Raw genomic sequence first — 12,329 nt, forward strand, 5'->3', positions numbered from 1 at the left:
AAAGTGCTCTGATCAAGGCTATTTGTCCCTTGGTCATCCAAACACTTTTAACATGGAAAGCTGATATTGTCAATCCAAATGTATCCTGAGCTTTTTTTCCCTAAATAACAGCACAGAAAGCAAGATGCTCAGAGATCACTTGCAGGCTCCAGATTAATGGAAGTGTTTAACATTCTGCTGATACAAGAAAAACAACACTAACATGACTCACCTCTTTCTCCTCAGAGAATTATTCCTGTCTAAAATGAGTTAGGATTTTTCTTTATGTAACTAGATCGTTAAACAGCAATTCAGCTGTCTATCAAAAAGAAAGCAAATAAATCATATCATGCATATAACTCATATAATTGCATTTTTAAAGCTTTTGTCAGGGGAAGGAACAATCTAGTGGATATACATTGATTTGGTTGTGAAATATGCATCTATAAGCTAGATAAATTTTATTTTATCTTTTGTGTTTCTGTGTGGGTGTTTCATTTAAAGAAGTATTTTTTTCTGAAATTGAATGGATTTGAACTTCAGAACTATCTGCTACTAAGCTAGGAAAATATAATCATAACTTTTTATCATAAATACAAAGGTTAGAAATCCTCTGAGAGAGAAATAAACATCAGATCATTGTGCATTCTGAGGAAATGTTTTCAACTTGTTTACAGCAAGACTGCTATAGCAAGAAAAGAAAACAAATAAAAGGAAAATCAGGTTTCTACTAATAGTCGTTTGGATCCTGCTAATATTTTTCTTTGTGACATTTATAGAATTATATAAAGTAGTAAGTGGGAAGTTAAAGACCATTTTTAAAGACCTCTGCTTAAAACCCACAGGTAGAAGTAGTATCATTCCAGTTTCAGAGGGATTTACAAATAAATGTACTTACAATATACTAGTTGATGTATGCCTTCATCATCTGGTATTTACTTCTGAGAAAATGCTCCATTCCTTTGGCACTGGTCCTTCAGCATGAAGAAAAGACTTGGCCTCCATTTATTTTTCCTGTCAAGAGCTTTGTCCCCAAAGGAATGCAGAGCTTGCTTTAGAGTAAGAAAATGAAAAGTGCAAATCAATACATCAACATTATATATAAAACTTGAAATTAAGAGTCATGCAGATAATGATACTTTTCAAAGAGAGATATTATTTATTAGCATTGGTTTAAACAACTTAACACCATCACTGTTTATTGTACCCTCCCCCTCAAACATGAGGATGGTTGATTTGGAAACAGCAAGGTGGCCTAGGGGCAGCTCAGCAGCTGGCATGCACAGAACCCAGGATTTATTCCCAACTGAGCCTCTTGATGCTTGGTTTGTCAGAAATGAAGCTGAAATGTTTTAACTAACTTAAAACAGCAAGGCAGATTCCAGCCTTGTTTGACTGATTTCTATCAGACAATATTTTAGCATCCAAAGGGACCCTATACATTGTCCTCTATTAAAGCATTCCATACATGAGTTAGTTCCAAATATGTCAGTCTTGTGTACATCTATAGAGTACTAAAGCTGTCTTGGAGATACTCTTTCTTGGACTGAAAATATTTTTATATATTTAATCTTGTATGAATGCGTAAATCTGACATAAGAGCTTACAGAATGCAGGAGAGATGTCTTACTTGGGAAAAAAATGGGCTCAGTCAGACTTATGTCAGACTGTACTGTCTGTATGCACATAAAAATATATCATAAATAATTTCTAGAGTTCATGATTCCCTTTCAAAGTTGAGTCATGGCAACTCAGAAGCGAGGCTCTAGGGGGAGAGAAGTTCAAAATACATCCTGCTCTCTGTAGAGCATCTCTTTAACAAGAATTTTGGTTGTTTGTTTCTTTTCTTAGGAAGGTTTCATAAGGTGGTAAATATGGTTCATCTAGTTGTCTTTTTGAATTATGATGAGCTCTTTGGCCAGGCTTTCAAGAAATTACAAAAACTAATGCTGAAGATGTGTCCAGATGGCAATGATCCACTCTCAAAACCCAAACAATTTACAGAATGCCTTTGCTACCTTCATTTGTTCCATTGCATTATTGTACAGTTTAGATTACAATATCACATGCTGCTTTTTCTTTAGGATCCATCTTACACACAGCAAGAAGGGACAGTAGTCACTGAATGAGAAACTTCTTGACGTTTTGCTTCAAACTCTTTAAATTTCTGTTCTCATGACAGCATTCAGACTCACTGTTAGATGCTGCAGTTTACCCCAGCCATGAGCAGACATTACCTGCATCATATGGAACCTGAAGAACTTTCTTATCAAGCCCTACATTAAATACACACCCACAGATTTCCTTTTTTTAGAAAAGGTCACAAAGTTGACCAAACCATGGGTGACTCCCAAATGAGATGCATGTAGGTGGTTAACTCTGAAGCTCCTGCTTCGAGAAAAAAACACAAATACACTTCTAAATGTGAGAGATGTGAGAAATTTGGGGTTAATCCCCCCGCCCCACAAAGACACAACCACACAGGACTGCTGATTTCACCAATGGCTAAACCACAATTGCTTTATACAAGACACACAAAATGTTTTCCATGTGTTTCTGTAAAAACAACTATGTATATGAATGAACAACTAACTCAATCAATGGAACATCAGTGGAAAATATTCTGACACAAAGTTTAATCCTTAGAATCTGGTGAATTTACACCTGTTTTATTACAGGAACACAGTCAGCTTCACATATAACCATTGTTCCAAAGGTAGCCAAAGAAATCTACCTGCAGGGATGGGGATTCCTTATGCTAGTTCCAAACAAAGACAAAAGCAATGTTTAATGCATGCTCCTCAACATGGCCATGCTATAAAAAATGAGAAGAAAACCACATGAACCTAACTAGAGCTGACTGGGCCTACTACAGGACTTTCCTAGGGTGGGCTCTAAGATGTGTCTGGTTTTCACATGTCAAAACTCCAAGAAGATCCAGCCAGGAGAACTGGGCACACACAAGCAGTATTTTCCATAAAAACTGTTATTCCCTTAAAACGACTTCCCAAATCAAACTAGTCCGAGTGACAACACCCCGTTTCCCCGCTGTCACCCGCCGAAGGGGTGACCCAGGGCGCATCCCGCAGCACCTCCCGCGGGGACCTGCCGGCTCCGCGGGACCTCCGGCTGAGGTGCGCGGATGCCTCAGCGAGGCGCGTTCTGACGCCAGAAAAAACACCCGTGGGACACCCTCTTTCAGCCCCGGGAGCACCCAGGAGGTGGGCACCGAGCCCGGCGGCTGCCCCCGTGTCTGTGGGTCTCGCTGCTCCCTCCCGGGGTGCTAAACGCCCCGAGGGGCAGTTAGGGCAGAGAGGGGGGGGGGGGCTGGACGTGCATCCCGCGGGCTGGGCATCCCCCCCACCCCCGATCCCGTCACATGCTGCCGGTCGGGGTGGTACCCTGGGCCGCGCGCACCTGCGGCCCCCCCGCCTTTGTGCAGTGCAGGTGCAGCGCCCGCCCTTCCCTCCGTGACGTCACGCGGCCGCTCGCGGGGCACCATGGGAGAATCCCGATGTTTTCCAACGGATGCGCTCAGCAGCGCGGCGGCTTGAGGCGACTCCAGGAGAGACGCTCGGGGGGGCGTCCCGGGAGAGGGCGTCCCGGGAGGGGGCGGCGGGGGGCCGGGCCGGCGGCCCGCGCCCCGGCTCTTCCCCACCCCATGCCAGGCAGCATGGCCCATCCCCTTGAGGCGCCCGAAGCTGTCCCCTAAGCTCCCGGTGCCGGCGGAGCTCCCCGCCGCAGCTTGCCGACGGCGCCGGGGAAGATGCTGGCGCGGCTGGTCCTGCCCGGCTGACGCCCCGCCGCCGCCGCACCCCCGTCCCATTGTCCCCCGGCCGCCTCCGGCTCCATGAGCGCCTCCTCCTACCCCCGCCTCTGAGCTTCCCGCCCTCCACCTCATGGCTGCATCGGAAGAAGGGACCGGCTGCTTTCTCCCGCGAGGCAGGTCTCAGAGTGACCCCAGCATCCTCACCGACCCCGCGGGTCCCGGCGCCGGTGAGCACCCAGGTAACGACCCCTCTTCCCCTAGCAGCGCTCATGCCCCTTGGCCGGGCAGGCAACGGGGACCGTATTTCTGCAGCAAGTGCTGAAACGATGCAGAGGCTTAGCTCCAAACAGCATCACAGCGGAGCGCTTCCCGCGGCTTTGCGATCGCCAAGTGAGCGTGCGGGGGGCGCGGCTGGCGCGGGGCTGCGGGCGAAGGGCTCCTCCGGCCCCGGGGCTGCGCTCCGGCGGGGCAGCGGTTAACGCCGAGACTGGGGCTGGCACAGAGCTCGTTTATTACTTTCATGGGGCGGAGGGGGGGAAATAAGGTCTAATAAAGTAGGCTGTTTGCATGGAATCACCATGGAGACAAGGGGAAGCAGAGTCATAATTAAACGCTTTCTCCCCACAAGAAGGTAATTTTCACTTCATGGGGAGAAGCGTAATCTTCTTATGAAGTGCAAGCACAGAGGGTGGTGCTGAGGGGACAGAGCCGAATCGCTAGGATATAAATAGAATACTGTCATTAGATATTTTTTTTCTCCCTTAAACAATGGCTAATGATGATTTCAGCTTAACTTCACTTCGAATAATTCTAAATGTCTGATGTTGGTGACTCAGTAATTTCAGATTGTCAGAATCTAAACAATGATGACACCTTTAGGGAAAAAAAAAACCCACCAAAAAACTACATCAATTTGATGTTATATGATTGCACAACAATAAGCTGCACACAAAGGCTAAGAGCCAGTTTACTCCCAGTTCATCTGAATAGATGGCCATGCAAAACCTGGAAGGTTTATTTAAAAGGAGCAATCAAAACAGTATAAGACAATGAATGGGGTTTTCATCATTACTGCCTATTTAACTGAATTCTAAACTTAGAAATGGGTTTGGGTTTTCAGCCAGGCCCTATCAACCTGGAAGAGACTGTCCTTGAGTGCAATTTTGGATTGAACTTCAGTTCTGGCCTTTTTCAGATTGCTGAGTAAATAAAATATTCCAGGCTCTTTTCATACACCTGCTATATTGCTTCCTTCCGAGCCAACAAGAATATCAATATCTGTAACTATTTTAAGTTCTTCTATTTATTTGTCTTATCAAGCAATTTAAAGCACCTTGCTTTGGAGTGAAATACAAATTAAATTAAAGCAAAAAGTAGATGATTTATCTATGATGCCCAACTGTTCTGATACGCTAAGTGAAGGGAACAAAGGACTCTTCTAACATGAACTGCTCGACTCACTCCCAAAGGGGCAATCTTGACTGAAAGAGGAATGTATGTTTCTGCCATTTGATTTCTGGAAGCAGAAGTGACTAATGAAAGGAAGACACGTACAACCTCAGTTTTAACCCCTCTGTATTATTTTCTGCTAATTAATTGTTTCGACCTTTCTGAAATATACAACAGAAAGTACACAACATCTCTGATATATAGACAAAAATATAAACACTGTAATTATGATTTTTGTAAAGAGAAAGGGCTATCAATACTAAATAACATTTTTTCCCTCTAATACAGACCTCATTAGATAAAGCAGTGTCCCATTGCATGGCAGAAACTATACTAATATGCAAGAATAGATGTCTTCTATGGTCCTGTTATACATACAGTATGAGGAGAGAAACAAAAGGTGATAAATGCATATGGGTTTTGTCCAGGTAGGTTAAACAGCTAGTAGCAGAGTTAGCTTCTTGTTAAGCTTTCCAGGTTTTAAATTTATTTATCAAATAGTTTTGAACATCTGTATGCTTCAAAATGATAATAAAATAAACATAAATTATTGAATTTAATCACAGTTTACCCTACAGTTTTGTAAGTAACCACTTACTATGAGCATTTCATATAGCTGGCTACTCAAAACCCAGAAATACAATTTATACTGGTATAAGAAATATGTATTTTAGATGATGTAATTGTAATTTATCTTCTATTATTATTCTGGAGGATGATTTTATCATTATAATACCAACATAGCCATCAAAGTCAAAAGAAAGTCAGGAGCACCAAATGATACAGACAAAGTTAGTGTTTACATCCCAGCCCTGCTCGAAGAAAAACCACGCAGAGAAGTAAGTTTGAACGTGTAGGATTCTGTGTTAATTTAAAAACAAAATTGATTTTAAAGAAGTCATGCATTTAAATGACACAGACAAATAAGCTAAAAGTGAAATACGGATCTAACTGAAGGATGACTACAAAAACATTCCTAATTTTATATGGCATTTGAATGATACTGGATTTCTACTGGAGATGTACTCTTATTTTGCAACATTTTCTTGAACACATGATGTGGTACAGAATTATTCTGCACCAGTTCATTTGGCCATGTCTACTGTAGGAAAGTACACTGAGGTAGAAAACGTGGCAAAAGATGAAGCCAGCCTATATTCTTAAGATTTTTCTGGTGTTCATGTGGGTTTATTTAAAGACGTAATTCATATTCCTTTTGTGACCTTTACAATTCCAGTGAGCTTTTTTAGCCCAAGAAATTTCAGTGACATAACAGAGAACGTAGAGATGGCAGCATACAGCTTCTCATGTATTTACCTAAGAAAATTCTCTCATGTAAACCTTCATTTTCCTTTCTTGAGACACCAGCAGTAGTATTGACTGTACACAGCATGCTTACAAGACTTGCTGGCCCTCTTACACAAGTTCAGAATCTTTTATCACGGGACCATATAATCTCTTTCTTGCTGATACTGAGTAATGCAAGCATCAGATTCAAGGAACACAGGATGGACAGACCATAGATGGCAAGTGGTAGTTTGCTTCCTATTACTTTAATTTACGTTTTTTTAATGAACTACTGCTTGAGGTAATTTTTCTTGTTGTGCCATGACTTAATCCCATAGTCACAGAAGAATCACAACTAATGCAACTGTCATTTGGAAATCCTCACAGGAAAGAGTTCTAAAACCAGTAGCATCCTTCCCTGCCACTATTAAGATGTGTGCTGCAGGCCCATTGTCATAGAATCATAGAATCATAGAATTAGCCGGGTTGGAAGGGACCTCAGAGATCATCTAGTCCAACCCTTGACCCACCGGAGCAGTTGCTAGACCATGGCACTGAGTGCCACATCCAGTCTTTTTTTAAATGTTTCCAGGGACGGAGAATCTACCACCTCACCGGGCAGTCCATCACTGAGTTCAGAAGAGAGCCAGAATATCCAGTTGTATCAGGTGTTGTGTATAAAGACTTGACTTAAGTGATTGTAGAACTGGTGTTGGAGCTGAAAAACTAGTCTAGAAAATATGACATCTTGCCCTAACATGAAGGGGAATTTTTTGAGGCGGTTAAGAAAGTTTAAAAATTATAAAATACTAGTTAAATTTTAATTAAAAAAAAATAAATGGTGCTGAAGTATCATATAGATGGCAAAAGAGAGAAGTCATTTAATAAAACGTAATGTAAAGAGGCACTTCACTAGCTTTAGAGATGAGAGTTTTTCCCTTTTCTCTACTGCAGATCTCAAGGTAAGGATCAAGAGAGAAAGGAGAGAGGAAAGAAGGCAGAGATATGAAATTCAGAACAGATTTCAGTATCACCATCTATCTGAGAGACAGTTGCCAGAAGCCAAAATATTGCTCTCGTTGTCTCCTCCCAGCAGCCACAGAGCACAGAAAAGATTGACAATCTCATTTAATTTGTAGTCATAAAAGATGGGGCTCCACAGACTGAAGAGGAGCAGACTATGTCAAAACTCTGAATTATCTGAGTAGATACAGACAACCTTGACAATGTGTGAAAATGTCACACCCTCCCTTAATTTGGGGATAATCCATTTTGTAAGTATACATTGGTGCCATCACATTTTGCTCTGTGTGATGCTACTTTTCCTTCCTGGCACCATGCAATTAGAGAATGCTTTTTCAGGATTGGCTCTTCTGGGTTCAGAGACCACTGCCAGTGGTCTTGATGTCTGCCTTCTCCTGGGTAGGATCTATATGAAGGGAAGGAGCTGTTGTGCTGCAAGCAGTAGTGCTAGGTGTTGTTAAAAGCTGTATTAGCACAATTTCTTAGTGCTTTTGTTGGAGAAAACTGGTGTAGGAGGCTTCTCAGCCTCTATGCCCTATGCTGTGGTGTGCTTCAAATCTGACAAGTTAAAGCTAGTCAGGGAAAGAACAACTGCATAGAACTTAGAATTCCTTCACCACTGTTTCTAGTTATGGCAATTCAAAAGTTTAGTAGCAGAAAGTATTCTTGTAAGAATTCTTCTAGGATGCTAAAAAGAGAATTGAAGTGTTTTGTTCCTTTTACATTGTCTCTCTTAGGGCTGAAGGATAACCCCTAACCCAGCAGAGCCTCAAAGGTCTCAAAGGACATAAGGACATCAGCCAGCTAAGCGTTGCCCAGGGGAAGTTGTAACAAGAAACCATCGTACTGGAATTCTCTATACCAAGGCCTTTTACATTTTTATTTTAAAGCTGTAACCTAGCCTAGATAGGTTACCCTGTGCCACTCCCTTCATGTGCCTACCATTTAGTTCTTATAAATGTATAGGCTTGGATTATGTTGCTAAAGATTTAATTAACACTTGTTGCTGATGTACTTGTTGCTTAAACAAGTTTGCTTCGTTTGAGTCTTGTGCATAGTGTTAGGAGGCTTGTTAGAAATTGGAAGCTATGCTTTTCCTCCTTAGTCATCAGGACACATTGCTGGTAAACTGCATGATGTTGGGAGCTACCGGAATGGGAGGTCTGAAAACTCAAGAGCATATTAAAAGTAAAGTGTAGCAGTAGCAGTAAGTTAGGGCTGCAGATATGTGTAAGGAATAAAAGGAAGGTAAAGAGAGGTACAATTGGAGTGCAGGTAGATTGGTGACAGTTTTGTCATCTTCTCTAGTAATTTTTGCTGCAAATCTATTCATTCCATGCCCATCATTCAGAAAATCTTGTAACTGTGCTCCAAATTTAAAATGTGTGTTCAAGATGCAAGGAATTGGTAGCAGAGTGAGTCCCAGAAGAGAAAAAGATGCTCCTGATGCCCTGTCTGTCAGCTGGCTGGTGCTCCCATCCTTTTGCGGTCATTTAGATCACTACAACTAAAATCAGGGACTTGTAGGCTTATCTGTGATGCAGATACAACTTCAGTTGCATACATTGTGAACTTTGACACTAACAATTGAGCCAGGCCACCTAAGAAATGTTTACTTTTCACCAGAAAGATTCTGGTTTACGTTTAATCTTCCTGTACCAACCAGTCTGTTCTGTTAACAGTTTGTTTGCCCTGCATCAAATTTCTGTTCTGAAATAAGAACTGGACCTGCTCTCCTACATCCTTTCCCAACACTACTAATTTATGACCAAAATCAATAAGTTAATGAGTGATTCAGCTCCAATTTATGACAACCCTGTATGAAGATTTGTGATATTTTAAGTTCTCTCACTCAAAGTCAGAATGTTTCTGTTCTAATCCAGCCAAAGCATTCCCAGCAGCACCTCATTGTTCCACAGGTATTTAGTTCCTTGGGTGATACCATGGGGAGTATACACACAAATAATCAGTAGAGACTAGAAACATGCAGGATATTAATTTAAACTCCAACTTAAAATCCCATTTCCTTTAAAATTGAAATAGAAATTTCAGCTTCATAAGGATCCCCAAAACATTTGTTATTTGTGGGAAGGTTAGAGTTTTATATCATGCTGCACCACAAAAATCATCACCACATTACGAAGTACTGCAGTGCTAGTTATCCTTTATCAAACTGGCTATTGTGCTTTTGGGAAGATCTTTTTCTTTCTCATTAAATCCTCAGTCCCTTGCTGGTCAGATCTGCCTGGGCCCCTAGCCCCTATGGTACAAAGAAACTTCAATGGAAGTACAGAAGTCCCCTTTTCCCCCCTGTTTTGCAGTAATCCTGTCCTCTCCCAGCAGCAATCCTCCCTGGAGTGTGACTCATCTCTGGGCATGGCAGCTTTTCTCCAGCATTTTCCAGGAGGGGAGAGTAATCTCTCCATTTCTGGATAGCAGAATGGGCACAGTGCACTTGGGCAAGCTGCATAGGTGGGACTAGATGGAGATTTTATTGCTCTGAAGGTGTCATTTGGGTACTACATGTATTCAGATTTGTGAGACTGGTGGTATCATTATGCTGTATTTTACTTAACAGGGTGTATGCTTAATACAAACTGCTTCATGCTGGTTGCTTGGATATTTTACTTACTGAAACTCTAGCAACTTAGTTTATTTTTGGGATTGAAGAGAGCTGAGAGAAGTTATGTTTTAATGCTACTTTTGTAGCAGCTAAATTAAGTCAGTTAATAAGTATGCTATTCATGCTGTGGGTTGTTTTTAGGCTTTTCCAAGGTTTGACTGCTCCCAGTGTTTGGAGATTGTATTTAGCCAAATTTTAGAGTTCTGTAGATGAAATAAAGACCTTTAATGAGGAAAAAAAAGTGATTTACAGTTCTCTTTTGTCGTAAGTCCCAAACTGGCCGGTAGCTTGAATGTTGATGAAAAGATACTTAAATCATTTAAACCACTTTATCCAAGAACTGGAAATACTGATTATACACCATCATAACCTAGACTGGATTTATGGGAGTGAGGTCATGTTGGAAATACCTGCTGGTGTTTTATGAACATATTTTTGTATCTATGATTACTTCTGCATCCTTGAGCACTAACTGAGGGTCCTGTTTTCCTCCTAGCTTTACAATAATTTCCTTCTGAGCAGAAAGATTAGACAGAATCTCCCTATGAAATGCAGAAGCCTAAGGGACCACCTCTCACTCTGCTCCCACATGGCAGAGTTGCACTGGGATACTGATATTCCAGATGCTTTTTGGTTCTCCTGTTCTAAGTGCTAATAGCAAAACTCTTGGGATATTTAAAGGACTGGGTCTAAACTTGAATATCAGAGAATATAGAGTAGGTAGTCTGTCACATGTCAATGAAAAGCTTTTTCACTAATTATCTGATTAAACAGTTTCCATTATCCCTTATTAATTTAGAAGTAATTTATTAGTTCTAGAATGTCTTAAAATAATATATATATCCTGGAATCCTTTCTCATCCACCAGGAAGGTCCTAGTTATGTACACAAAGCTTGCTTATAAATCTTTGGTATGAACCTTTGCTAAGAACCTAGTTATGCCCACACTTACACTGCTTGCAGCAGCTAGAGGTATTAAAAGCAGCAGAGTTGATACTGCACACTGTGCAAACAGTGCAGGACTGATTTTTTAAAAAATGTTTATATTTATATCTAAACAATACAGTTGCATTTTACTTAATAAATTTTTAGGTCTTAAGTATACAATCATCAAAGCAAGCTGTATGAGTGAAAAAGTCTTTCAGAGTTGCAGTATCTCAGACATCACACAAACAATTACTACAGGTCTCTTGTATACTCTCTACAAAGGGCATTTCTGTTCCCCTCCTTAACTCTTCAGACATTTTCATGCATCATAAAAGAACTATTACAGATTAAAAAAAGATTCAGGCTCGGGTTTTCCAGACAGAGATGTTCAGTCTGAGAAATACCTATGGGCTATATCTGAAATAATGCATGATTGTGCCAGTTGCTGTGCAGCCAATAAAGAGAAACTGTTCCCACTTGATGCAGTTTGCAATCTGGGTTGAAAACGACAGAAAACAGTGTTGGGGGGAGGAAAAATATTTCTTATATTTTACATATGTGGAATTGAGCTGTAATTAATTGCCTTCTCGGAGTTTCTGGATGAAGCCAGTGGCACCACTTGAAGTTGACTGGATTTTTTGAGGCTCAGTCCCATTTCTTAACCATGGGAGCCATACACAGCAGTCCTAGTGTTGTGACAAATGCTGCTGTGTTGAGGTGGTTCAGTCTACGAGGCAACTCATGGAAAAAAAAAATGGAAAGGAGAAGAAAAAGTATTTTGTACAGAAAAGGAAACTGCCCTTATTGTAAGGCTAGAGAACTTTAATATTCTATTTATTTATTTATTAAAATATAGTTTATTGTTCTACATCTTCCAGTGCTTCATAGTACTGATTCTAGAGAAAACAGCTAAGGCAAGTACATCTTGGAAATCTGGGGAATAAGGAACAAAAAAATCCTGAAACTCTGTTCTTTGTGTAATGTCCCACTGGGACAGTTTATTTAAAATTATAGGCATGTCTGCTTGCCTGTCAATTTCTATTTCTTAAAAGTCTTTATAGCTTCAGCCTTTGTGCTGAATATTGTTTCACCTAATAGGAAAAAAAAAAGGAAACTCCTTTTTGATGAAGGATGCACAAGGATTTCTAATTACCTTTCTTTTAGTACTTCTCCTTCTGCCTGCAATTAATTTACATTCTAATGAAATATAGAAAATATATATTTGTCCACATCTTCCTGCCCATCTCTGGACTGTACACCAGCTTTAGTAAG

General features: G+C 40.9%; 1 protein-coding gene across 1 annotated transcript in view; it reads left to right on the forward strand.

Moving 5' to 3' along the window:
* Positions 1-3,817: 3,817 nt before the first annotated feature.
* Positions 3,818-12,329, forward strand: part of PHACTR3 (phosphatase and actin regulator 3) — a 93,175-nt gene continuing 84,663 nt past the window's right edge. Inside the window, exon 1 of the mRNA XM_030463355.1 lies at positions 3,818-3,987. Coding sequence (XP_030319215.1) covers positions 3,879-3,987 — 109 coding nt within the window. The 5' untranslated portion in view covers positions 3,818-3,878. The remainder of the gene's footprint in view (positions 3,988-12,329) is intronic.

The sequence above is a fragment of the Calypte anna genome, chromosome 20 (assembly GCF_003957555.1).
Source record: "Calypte anna isolate BGI_N300 chromosome 20, bCalAnn1_v1.p, whole genome shotgun sequence".
Classification (NCBI taxonomy): Eukaryota; Metazoa; Chordata; class Aves; order Apodiformes; family Trochilidae; genus Calypte; species Calypte anna.